This window comes from Conger conger, chromosome 2 (genome assembly GCF_963514075.1).
Source record: "Conger conger chromosome 2, fConCon1.1, whole genome shotgun sequence".
NCBI classification, from domain to species: domain Eukaryota; kingdom Metazoa; phylum Chordata; class Actinopteri; order Anguilliformes; family Congridae; genus Conger; species Conger conger.
This window is the reverse complement of record NC_083761.1, coordinates 56872962-56886349: the sequence shown is the minus strand read 5'-3', so window position 1 is coordinate 56886349 and position 13388 is coordinate 56872962. Positions and strand designations below refer to the sequence as shown.

Below are 13388 nucleotides of genomic sequence, written 5' to 3'. Positions count from 1 at the left end.
TGGTCATTACGTGCCCACTGTAGCCTCATCTTCCTGTTCTTAGCTGACGGACTGGAACGCAGCCTGGTGTTCTACTATTATAGTCTGTCTGCTTCATGGTTCAGTGTGTTTTGTGTTCAGAGATTTTTCTCTACCCACCACTGCTATAACAGCTGTTATTTTAGCATTTATGTCCTTTCTATTAGCTTTCACAAGACTCTTCTGATGCACAAGATGCATTGGCCCAGAGAATTGTACAGTTTTTTTTTGTTTTGCCACATACAGTGGCTTCAGAAAGTATTCAGCTCATTCACTTTTTGGCACACTTTATTGTGTTGTTAATTGAGATTTTAAAAAATTTTGTGCTAATTTATTACAAATCAAAAACTTAAATATCTCTTATATCTTTGGATCTTTGGTAGAATGGTCGATCTGGCATAATCCTACAATCCATCGAGTTCTTAACAAAGGACAGCAATTCTAGTACAGTAGCTACCCTACACTTTCATACTAATTAACTTAATTAGATCTTATTCACCAGCGCTTTTCAACTCCACGTCCTGCGGGCCGTGGTGTCTAAATTTGCTTCACCCGTGCGCTACACCACCTGATTTTACTATTTAGCTTATGGTCTAACATTAGCACGTTAATCAGGTGCTGTAGCGCACGGTAGGAGCAGATACCTGCCGACACTTCGCGCCCACAGGACGTGGAGTTGACTAACGCTGTTATACAGGGTCCTTTGTCTTCAAAAGATTTCACTTGGAGTCTTATCAGGATATTTGAGAGAGAATCCTACTAGTAGCCAGTATCTTGCCTGGGATCTCTTTCCTAATTAGGTTTCTTAAAAGATCCTACAGAATTCTGGAATTAAATTTTTTACTTGGGAAGTGAAACACGAGATGATTCCAGGGAAGTTTCCTTTTTTTGGGACAAAGCACACAACATTTAATTTCATTATTTTCAGCCTGAAATACAAACTGTTGTTAAGATTATTGTGGGTAGTACAATAATACATAATAGCCTATTACATAGGAATAGCCTATTCCGTCCATCTAAGCTTGTAAGCTTTGACATTGCCTGAAAGTTATATCACATTTATTTCATTATTCAGAATGAGGGCCAAATCATTTTGCAGGAGCAGCCTCTGCCCATATGAGTATGGTCACCAGATGGTTTGATCTCCACTTCATATTTCTTCATGAACAAGACGTTTAGGCACTGGCTTATGTGACGCATACTTAATTTTAAGCAGAGCATAATGCTTGCCTTCCCTGCTGGTTAACTACATTGTAGTTAGAAAAAATAGCAATAGCTTCTGCTTGCATGACATTTTATTTAAGACCATTAAATAAAATACCATTACCACCTAATACCACTACCATTGAACAAACGTTATGCTGGAAGTGGCCACTTCCCCCGTGTCTGGTTCGTTAGCTTATGTTTGTTCCTGAAAATGGCACATGGCACAATGTCTGCATTTCTTTAGTGAGTTGAGTTTTTAAATGTTATTTTATCAACACATCAACTATTTGGGGAAAGCCATGGAAGGAGGAGGGTATTGCATTAATTGTGTTGCAATTCATATAATTAAGGTAGATGAGAAGGAACAACGGGGGCGGTGTTCTAGCCTAAATCATTTTTGTCATGTGGGCTGCAGCTCACTCATTTAGACTCACTGAACAGAACACGGGGAAGTGGCCACTTACCAAATAAACTGGTGAGTAGATGGGATCATGTAGGCCTACTTATTTTTTGAGAAAAAAATATCATAGATTTGAATGCACACCATCTTTTATGGCTTACAGTGGCTCCACTTTTAAAAAGACTGTGGCTGGTGGTCGATACATGTCCGCTGTGCTGGTGCTAGCAGGGCAACATCTGACGTATTTCACATCCAACAAAAAAAAGTAATCACAAAAGTAATGAAAAAAAATAACCTTCGGTGGATAACAAGGGCATTTTTTTCTACATAACTAGGTACAGAGTGTTACCAATATTGTGAACAGAACTTTGTGACTAGATGCCCAAATGAGGAGTTCAACAGCATAATGTTAAGGCTTGCTGTTGATTTGAAGTAATGGAATCTGATCTCCAGCAACTATTATTTATTGCGGTAGCTGGCTTAATGGTAAACAGTTAGCCTATGTTTGTTGCATAAAACTATTATTTTTAGTATATTGCTGTGTATCAAGGGGCAGTGCGGATGGTGCAGTGGGTAGCACTGCCGCCTCACAGCAAGGAGGTCCTGGGTTCGAATCCCGGTCGGCCGGGGCCTCTCTGTGCGGAGTTTGCATGTTCTCCCCATGTCTGCGTGGGTTTCCTCCGTGTACTCCGGTTTCCTCCCACAGTCCAAAGACATGCAGGTTAGGCTGATTGGAGAGTCTAAATTGCCCATAGGTATGAGTGTGTGAGTGAATGGTGTGTGTGCCCTGCGATGGACTGGCGACCTGTCCAGGGTGTATTGCTGCCTTTCGCCCAATGTATGCTGGGATAGGCTCCAGCCCCCCTGCGACCCTGTTCAGGATAAGCGGGTTAAGATAATGGATGGATGGATGTGTAGCAGATTGTTTTGTTTGGAGCATCTTAGAGAGAGACTGGCAAAGGTGTGTGTGCAGATGCCAGCAACAAGCGAAGTACAATAAACTGGAAGATGACACCACTGTATTTTTTATTAAAATGAGTCATTTGATTTTATATTAGTCACAATGATTCAACGTCTTCCTCACTAGACCAATTTCAGGGAATGCATTTTATGTGATTGATTTTATGTGCAAAGAAACAATGGACTAGGTATTGTAGCCTGAATCATTTTTGTCATGTAGGCTGCAGCCTAACTTAGACTCACAGTGTTCTGGACCGAGGTTGCTAGTCATTTTCATCACCACTCCATTTGCAAAGCTGCACCAGCAAAGAAGAATGTGGAGAGCCAACAAGAAATGCTACCAGACTTTTCATATTTTCTCATTGTGACGCGTAATGGATTTCTAGATGAACGATAGACGAGTATTTGTAGCTTATCTAATTTTTGACCAAAATCTAATCTGATGCAAGTATTCTGTAAAACTGAGAACTGTGCAATGTTACCCCCTTGGTCACGTGGCGTCACATACACACTGATGAGCCAAAATATTATGACCACCTGCCTAATATCCTGTTGGTCCTCCATGTTCCGCTGAAACAGCTCTGACCTGCTGAGGCATGGACTCTACAAGACCTCTGAAGGTGTCCTGTGGTATCTGTCACCAAGACGGAACTGCCTTAGATCGGACTTGTTGTTCCAGCACCGATGCTCGATTGGATTGTTGATTCATGTTCCTCAAACCTAGCATGGGCACTCTGACCGGTCTGTGTCTACACAGCACCATGTGTATCGATGAGCCTTGGAAGACTAACACCCTGTCGCCGGTTCGTAGTTTGTCCCTACTTCATAATTAGACCACTGTTGGTAGGTACTTACCACTGCTGGACCGACTCAGTCGTCTGACCATAAGGATTTGTCTCTAGTCATTTATCCCACATCCAATATTTTGACTATGAGAGCCAAGTATTCGCTTACCATCTAATGTGTCCCAGACCTTGACATTATGAGATGTGAGATAGTGAACATTATTTGTTTCATGTGTAAGTGGCCATAATGCTTTGGCAGTGTACTTTTTCATATAAAATTACCATGCACAACATAAATATGCAATGTATGAGTACACTGCAATACATTTTGTGTTTAAAAATAGGTTTGCTGGATCTCACTCTTTCATGGCTATCTTTGGCTTCTATTTATATTTATCTTGGCATAATTGTGAATTTAAAGGCTGGAATGCTTAGAGAATATTCTGTGTGTGATAGATCAATTGGGTATGGGTGAATCATCTGCATTCAGGATCTGCATTTACATTTTGCTTTCGGCAGAGTAAAAGTATTGCAACAGAAAGAAGGAAACTTCTCCACTTTGACAGAGTTTAAAAACAAAATACATGTCTGTCGGCAAATCATGTGACACAGTCTGTAGCTAACACACACTTGCTTCCCCCCTGTGTAGGTGAGAATTTGATCCCTGCCATGGCTCTTTCTCAGCTGTGTTCCCTTCTCTCTGCCCTATTTTGGTGACAATGCTCGCGCAGACATGCCTGGGCACAGAGGTGTATTTGCTAGTTTGATGTAGCGCAATTGGAATACTTTCTGTGTGTGCCAGGTTTGGTAGTTTAATGGTCTGCAGAAAAGCCATTCAACTTCAACCCGTCAACATGGGTTGGGCAGCAAAATGGGGGGTGTATCAATAGAAACATTCAGCGCTGGACACTGGCAGCTTGTTTTTAGTATTGTGTTTGGAAGGGATAGGTTAGGGATTTGCACAAACCTTTGAAATGATAAGAATGTATTTCAGATGTTTGGATGGGTCAGTTGGTACAACACAGTTCAGCCCTCTGAATGACAGTGCACAACATGCCTTGGATCTGACATACTGCAGATCTAACAGAGAAAATATTACAGGACTTTCATATGGAGAGAAGCAGAGTCACGTGAAGATTACAGTGGAGATTAGAGAGACCCAGAGTGCAAAAGAGAGCGGGACTGAGCAGGGATGCGGAACGGTTCCCCGAGGGAGTTGACATTCATCTTATCAAGTGCATGTCAGAAATGAATTGAACTTGCAGTGCATAGTTGGAGTGGTGAAATTTTGTTTTTAAAATGGCAATATTAAAAATTGATAGCTCAGAAACAAAAAAGCTAAAGAAAAATCTAACTAAACATGCCATTATTCCTGTCCTTTGTTTCGCGGGCACAATGCTGTTTGATACTGCAAGGGCAGCAGCTCGATGGAGGGGCCGACTGGAGTGACTGCCAGCTGCCTCCTGCTCCTGCTGCTGAATATTTTTAGCGCTGGCATTTTACATTACCTTGCAATTATTTAGCTGATGCTTTTATCCGAAGGGAATTACAGTTGATTAGACTTAGCAGGGGGAAATCCACCCTGGAGCAATGCAGGGTTAAGGGCCTTACTCAAAGGGTCCAACAGCGGATCTTACTGTTGCTACACCGGGGCTTGAGCCACCAACCTTCCCAGTCATGTACCGTAGCCAGTAAGTTGAAATTGAAAATATATTCTGTTTGAGAGGGAAAAGAAATACTCAAACTGAAACCATTCAGTCTCACCGTTCGAGAAGTAGTTCATGGTGACGCTTGTAAAGCTTGTCTTAACGTCCATGCTCTGATGAAATTAGCAGTTAGCTGTAGTGCTAATGCACTGTTTTTAAGAGGATAGATATGGGCTGATCTGATTGGCAATAATGAGGCCAAACTCCCTCATTATCATGAAACCAACGTTTCAACAGCACCACAGTTGCACTAATGCCTGGAGTCAGGAAATTACTGACAGTTAATTGGACATGCCATAGCTCAATCATTTTAACTGCATCGAGGACATAAAATGCTGCATGGCAAATTACCATCTCCAGTTGAATGAAAGTAAGACCGAGGTAATTTTATTTGGCCCTCCTGACTCTATCAACAATATCTCCCACAACCTCGGTTCACTATCCCCATGCGTCAAACCTTGTGACAGAAACCTTAGGGTGATTTTACACCTCAAATTTGACAAACAAAGAAACTCTGTTGTTAAATGTAACTTGGAGATAGTCATACATGCCTTCATCTCATCCAAGTTAGACTACTTTACTCCCTCGACAGGGAATGCTGCTGCCAGACTTATTACTGGTACCAGAAAGAGGAACCATCTTTCCCCCATATTAGCATCACTTGACTGGCTTCCAGTTAGCTACAGAATTGATTTTAAAGTTCTACTGTTTGTTTTTAAAGCACTGAATGGGCTGGCTCGTCCCTCCGACCTTCTCTGTCTCCATTGCGCCTCCAGATCACTCAGATCCTCCAATCAGCTGCTACTGGCTGTCCCACAGTCTCGGCTTAAGCAGAAGGGTGATCATGCCTTTGGCACTGGCACCTCTTGCTGTCAGATCTGCCCCCACCATTCATATTTCTCACCTAAAAAATCACCTCTACTCCCTTGCTTTTAACTCCAGCTGAGGTGGTCATTTGGTCAGTTTGATGTTTTGTGTGTATTGGTGTGTTTAGTTCCCACAGTATGCTGTTTTTTTCCTTCTGTATTCTTTGTAAAGTGTACATAAACATATTGTCTTATTTGTTTTATGAATGTTGTATAGCACTTTGGTCAACTGCTGGTTGTTTTTAAATGTGCTCTCGAAATAAAGGTGAATAAAGGTGACATCTGGGCAACAAGAAACACCTGTCAGTCACATGTTCCAATACGTTTGCGCACCTAAAAATTGGGTGGTCTGATACAAAAGGTGATAAGTTCTAAGTTGTTCAACAATTCTAGATAAAAAGCTGAAATTCAGATCTGTCATCTCATGTACAAACTCAGTTGTCTTCAGTGTGTAGCAAAAAAAGGAATTGACCTTGCTGTTCCAAATCCTTTGAAGGGGACTGCATTCATATATTTTACATCTAATTGAAACCTGGAGACCTACTGTACTGGTTTTCATTTTGGCTGTTACTGCAACTTCTGAATTGCAACAGGCTGCAACACTATTAATGCCAATTGGCCACACAGTATCAGAAATAACAATATGAATAATTAATGTACCATATTCACATTTCAGGACATTTAATCAGTCAGATAAACTGCTTTCATTCTCTGTAATGAGCCCTATAAAATATAATTCCAGAAAGAGGTTACATTTTTGATTGAATGTAATTATGGACCTGCAGGTGAAATCAGTTGTGTCTTGACAGCTGAAAGAGTAGATGCCTGTTCACTGAAAGTAAGCCATTTATGTAGAGTTCAAATACAAAGCAAGTTACCACAGGCCACACCTTCATTGTTTTAAATTAAATTTATGGAATAATTATAATAGAACTTGAACACATGAACCCCACAAAAACTAAGTGAAAGCTAATGGTGAGGAACAGTGGACATTAAGTTAATCTCCAAGGCTGGAAACACACAAATTATTTGATACCCTTACCATGGACAGGCAGGCTGCTGAGCATTCAGTCAAACATTGTCTTTGAATCAGCAACCAAATAGAAAAACCTAGTTTACTAGTCTAAAAATAGGCTATGTTTTAACTGGGGAAGAACTGGTTTCAAAATGATAGTATTTTCACTTCTCTTTTAAATACGAACTACTGGATGGATTTTGACATTTGGGGGATTTCTATAAGTATTGCCTTTACTTGCTGTAAACAATACTAGTGCTTTTTGGCCAAATGAATGGCAGTGTGTTTCAAACCATTATCTACTCGGCAAAGTTTTCATGAACCTTAAAGGTAGTATAAGTAAGGTTTTTGTGTTCAAACATTGTTACAAGACTATAGTGAATCCCTTCCGATCATTGAAAATGACTCACTGACATGTTGACTCACCCTCCGCCTAGTCCTTAAATTCAGGTTTCAAAATATAACGTTGACGGCCCAACACTCTGTACCAAAGCATTGTATAAATGTACGAGCTCATTGGTTAATAATTGGTTCTAATTGCCACAGGCAATAGCGTTTCAACGTCAGCGCATTTACAGAGAAGGGGGAAGGATAAACAGTGTTGTGGTTTGAAGGTGTTTGTGGCTGCTATTCCTCTCTTGACCTTTATAAGTCTGAAATTACCTATTGTACCTTTAATTGAACAAGAGATTGGAACTAATAAATATTAGCATACACAGTAGGTTCACTGGACCAAGTCTTCAGTAGCTTTACTGAACAAATAAGCACTTTTCTGTGTAATACTGAGTCCTTTTTACAAGTAATACAGCAGGTGGAAAGCTGACATTAAAGGTGCTGGGATGTGCAGTGAAGGGACATGCAGATTCATTTTTTTCACTGAAGAGATTTCATTAATTTTTCACTGTGCAATCCACCAGCTGAACTATTGTATCTGTGAACAACTATGCTGAGTGAAGCCCTCCATCCCTGAGAGAAGCCTGTGGGATTGCCAGCCACTCAGGATAGAATACCAGACTATGGGATGCATCACTGAACTTAGAATTAGATTCACAGGGAAGACATGTCATGCTTAGTTTGACAGGTGAAAGCCACACGGTTTGGCAGGATTGACTGGCTGTTAAAATTCATTCAATTACAGCAAACTTGGTGAGAGATGCTTATTAATACCTGGAAAAAATTGCCATTGCGAAAATATCCCTAGTCATAAGGCCTACATATATATATTTTTTTTTTAATGGGCATCTGGCCATTATTGCGTAACGCCTTTTACTTTTTTCCCTGTCTGTTTGGCATGTTGTGAGACCTGTGAGTACATTTTGTGATGGGTCCAACTCATGCATGAGCATGCATGCCTCATGCTGGATAAGACGACTCATCCTCACTGCACTATTTCACTTTCACACAAAAACACCTCTCTGCTATTCCTCTGAAGTCACACAGACAGAGCTGAGAAGCAGCTGATTGGCTGGGGACATATTGCAGGTCTGCGTCTGTTCTATAATCAGCTCAGGCTGAGAAAGCACGTGGTTGGTGTTTCCGTTCTGTGCCCTGCTGTGTGTGTATGTGAGATAGGGGAGAGAGGAAGGCGGTAGGGGGAGAAAGAGACAGAAAGGTGGGGTGGAAGAGAAACCCCTCGTGGTAATAGATCATCGCCTTGATATGACCAGATCATCGCTCTTCTGTAACTTTCTCTTAAAAAATAACAATTCTTTTTGAAGTCAAACAACCTTAGACGCAACTTGCATTGTATGAAGGTCAACAGCAAGGTAGTCCTGATAGCTTTTTGAAAACAACCTAAGATATCCTTGAAAAAGACAGTGTCAACTATCCGTTCCTGTAATTCTGAAAATGTAGTTACTTTGTAATCTTCTAATGTCAATCCACCCTTTTTTTGCAAATGTCAATCTGTCATTTCCGTTGGGCAAAGTGTGAGGGGTAGAGCCAGACGTGTGTTAAACGTTGTCCTGCGCATGGTAAGATGTATGGACCACTATCAAAGTGCTCTTCTCACTTGTTAATTTGGATGAGGTGTCATCTCGTCTCTGAAAGGGAAATTCTGTTTTTGCTAACGCTTTGTTCTACTCAAGGATTGAAATGTTGCTGTTGTGTGTTTTTCTCTCCACAAAAACACAAAAGTTCTAGATTGGTCTCACTTCATCTTTCTTTGGTGAGTTGTATTTGCATTAGTCACTCTTTCATAGTCTGTGTATGAGACAATATGCTTGTAAACCTATTGACAAGTACGGGGATTTCATGGTTTGAGAAACACAGGCTTTGTGAAATAAGCACGACAAAAGGTTATTTTTCTCCTTTGATTATAAGTTTGTCTCGACTAATGATACATTCCGAACTTTGTTGGTCGTCTGTGAAATTGTATGTAGTTGAATGAAGTCCACAAATCATTATGTGAATTTTGTTTTTAAATAAAGGTACTGTACATTTTCTTTTAGATACATTTTCAATGATTACATTCAATGTAAAATGCTGCACACAATGTGACAGACTGCTTGATTACTGCTGCAAGTCTGTGTGTTTGCAGTGTACTTGTCCCATGCATCTTACTCGATATGACCTGCCCTTCCTGAACTTGTGGCATTATAATTCCTTCCATGGACTTAACAGCTTAAAGCTGTTATGATATAACTCCAGGTTTATTTGACCCTGATGTTCCTCTCAGTTTTTGCTTTGCTCTAATTCCCTTAATGCCTCTGCTTAAAGTTCAGTTGGATGGACTGGTCATAGCCTGAAACCGGCAACTTTGGCTGGAGGATAAATCAATTTTCTTTTGTGAGAAGTGATGAATGAGAAAGTCAGCTCGGAGTCTTGTCCAGAAAATGAGCTGATGTGGCTGGTTTGATATTATTCAGATCTGATCCCCCCCCCCCCCAGCACTTGGCCCAGCCTAGTGGGAGGTAGCACTGAGTTTAGTTCACTAACTCAGCTCATTCTCTTACATCCTGTACGTAAGCAATGGGTAAATGCTAAATAGGAAATGACTACTGCCAATCAAACGACAAAATCCCTTACCTCAGGATCAGTGAAATGGCAAATCTTCCTTGTGTCTCTTATCAGTTTTATGACAGCAAGGCTGTGGACAGCAAGGCCGCAGATATTGGTGGCAGAATTGATAAACTAGTAACTGTGGCTTTGTGCTTCTCTGTACTAACGACAATTGTGTGTCAACTACGTCCAGAATTGTGTTGGTGATTACTGCTTCTTTACTGTACACTGTTTATTTGTAGTTTACATACAGTGATGTATACATCATACAACATATGTCTGTGCGGCAGGTGCAGTGTGTAAAGAAGAATATAGGTGTGGGGCCTGTTGGTTCTCTTGGGTTTGCAGGTGTTTATAAATAGGGGTTACTATATTCTCTCTTATCTCTACGCCACACCTTTTAAAATGTTTCAGGGGATGTTATTTTGTACATTATCTGCTAGTGCACTGCAGAGCAAAGAAAAAGAATCTCCACCCAAACCACGGTAAATCACATCAATCACAAGCAGGGCCGCTAGGTTGAAGGACGGAGAAAAATAGGAAAGTGACAATGACATAATATACACCTGAAGCATGGAATGACTCAACAGGGACTTCAGGTGCCTGTCAAATCAAACTATGTTGAAAGGATGGCTCACCTGGAAAGATAAAGATGAAATATATAACGCAGCTTTTGATTTTGCCTCCATTTGTGTTCAATATTACACAATTTGGGTCTTTCTCAAGAAATAAATAAATTATTTCTTACAGTATGGAGAAGCATTATGTTTCTAGGCCAAAGCAGGAACTTGATGCTGATGATGTGCAATAATAAGTGTGACATAATTTTATATATGCTACCAATATGCTGTGTGATGTTGCTAGCATCTTGTCAGTTTGACTAAAGGACTGTCATGTCAGCTAAAGATTATACAATAGATTTTTAATCACTGGTAAGACTCCCCATTCTGTATTACTTCCAGGTTCGGTAATAGAAGAAATCCCATTCTACATCCTTTCTGTGAAATAGCAGGAGTGGGAGAAGGAGCTATTACGCTGTACTACTTGAAACAGAAAGTAAATTAGCATGTATTGGTTTGGCTATTTATCTCATGAGTAACTCAAAGAGATCCACGTCATGGTAATTTCAACCTAGCCCGTGCAAACCCTTTACAATTGACAATAAAACAATTTTGAACTAGCTAGTTTACATTTGTTAGCTCAGAATTGTTTTAGGATAGAACACAGTTACTGCCCTGTACTTGTTGTTTTTGCTGTGACTTTGGCTCTTAAGTCACACCATTATCCTCGCTGATTGGATCACCAGAGCTCTTTACCCACTATCCAAGTTTCTGTTAGCAGAAATGCTGGAGAAAACACTCAGGACTGCATTTGGTCCGGACCAGCACTTATGGAATATGAACTGAGCCAGCTTTAATGGTGCTCACAGTGTAGTCTGCCCTGTTTATAGTGGCTTTAAAGTGATGAGGAGATGGCAGAGATATAATTCTCACTGTAAAGTACAGTGTCTGGTGTATCTTCTGCAGAACATCTTTGATTCTCTTGTACGACCCTAAGCTCTATGTGCAGTGGCCTGTGGTTCAAATTTCAACATCAATGTGGTGTAGCACTTGCCCGAGTGTTTCCTGCTAATGTGTTTTCAAATTCATCAGCAGATCTGAAAGCAAAAGAAAGTGACAACATTTTCTTGCTAGATGAAGTCAGGAAGCCCGCTTGATGTCTAATTAATTCAGAAATCTTTTAATTCTGCCCCGACCCTTGACGTGTTTACTGCTTTGCTCCCTGCTAGTATGGAGTGGATCCAGTAACAGCACACTGTAACACTTGGGTGATACCGGGCCCTTCTTCCTCAGTGCTGGCTTCCTCTTCAGGCCACGATGGCCTGTCCCTGTCAGTGAGGCAAGTGTGCGTGCGCTGTGCAGCAGCGTGGGGGGAAGTGGCTTGTCCGCCCAGGGGGAACAGAGTGTGAGGCCATCTCCTCTGCCCGTAGGCTCCAGGGGCTGTGCGCCATGGACAGCGGGTGCCAGGACATGGCCAAGGACGACGAGGAGACGCTCTGGGAGAATGTGGAGAGCAACCGCAACATCCTCAGCCGCTACATCAACCCCAACAAGCTGACGCCGTACCTACGGCAATGCAAGGTCATCGACGAGCAAGATGAGGACGAGGTGCTCAACTCGCACATGCTGGTGTCCAAGGTCAGCCGGGCAGGTACGGCTCTCCCTCTGCGCAGCGTGTGCTAGCGGGTCTGCGTGCGTGTCGCAGCCGGCCACAGAACAAAACCAGAGCCGTAGAAAGTAAAAATGCAAATCGGGCACAGAAAACATTTGCATGCAAATCTCTCCATCAATCAGTTATTCAGTCACCCTGTGCTCGGCTGTGTTTTTCCAGTTGTGTATGATGAATGGAAGCTTTGAAGCCCCTGTCTGAGCTGCTGCCGTACTGAGATACTTCTCGGCTTCAGTGTCTGTACAAAACATGCCCGCCGTGTGTATACTGCATGGTACAGGTATGCTGAATTTGTCATGTAAACTGGTAGTAAGCATCACAAACACCAGTTAGTTGTACCTTCTTTCTGCCTGTGGATGATTTGAATAATTCTGATCTGACTGCTCTGGAACACACTTTGCAAGGAATGTCAGATGGCTAAGCCATTTTATTGTCAACATCTTTTGTTTTCTTTCACATTTTTAGAAAGAGTAGTTATCCTTTTGGGCGCAGTACACTTTGTAATTTTTTGGCGTGATAATTGTGTCCATCAGCAGCACCTGCTGTTTCAGTTAATAATTGTGTCTCTTGAACAGAGTTAATGTACCTCTCTCTTGAACAGATAATGCCTGTACAGAGAACGAATGTTAAATCTCTAAACGATGCCGCTAATTTTCATAACGAATGTGTAATTACTTATAGCAATGACACATTAGTGGAAATGTGTTTTGTTTCCAAGGTCCCAGATTGAAAATAATAAATATTAATGCAGTAGATATCTACATTAGAGTTTGTTTATACATGAGTCTCCCATGCTGGGGAAGAGCTGTATTATTTTTGGTGGAATGAGACATGTGCTCTGTGAAGCTCCCCTCAGCTGCCTCTATTTTCTGCATGTGTGGCCAAAGCAATGTCATGCATCCACAAGCATGTAAATGTGTTCTCAGTGCATGGTGCTTTGCATTTAGATTGTAGCACTACATCAGACTCCTTTGTAATTTTAACTCCAGTCACAAATATCGCAAGTCGGGAATGAGAGTGAAGCTTTTTCAAACAAACAAGAAAAAAATAAAAAATCTTTATTTTGAATAAAAGCAAGGACTTTATATGATTCAGATGGTTGTGATTTTGCAGTAGATTACACCAAAAAGAATTACGCCATCAATACATCACAATACAAAGAACATACTGGAGCAAAGAAAGACATTTTCTCAAAACTGACTT

The 13388-nt window shown here is 41.1% G+C and overlaps 1 protein-coding gene across 3 annotated transcripts in view; it reads left to right on the top strand.

The window, feature by feature from the left end:
• The window catches only part of LOC133121469 (caspase recruitment domain-containing protein 11-like), a 47415-nt gene that overhangs the window by 9380 nt on the left and 24647 nt on the right, over positions 1-13388 (top strand). For 2 of the 3 annotated variants that reach the window (XM_061230639.1, XM_061230638.1), the window contains exon 2: positions 11947-12167. In XM_061230639.1, coding sequence (XP_061086623.1) covers positions 11966-12167 — 202 coding nt within the window. In that variant the 5' untranslated portion in view covers positions 11947-11965. Of the gene's footprint in view, positions 1-9006; positions 9124-11946; positions 12168-13388 lie in introns of those variants that run through there. The other variant, XM_061230640.1, reaches the window with a different exon arrangement.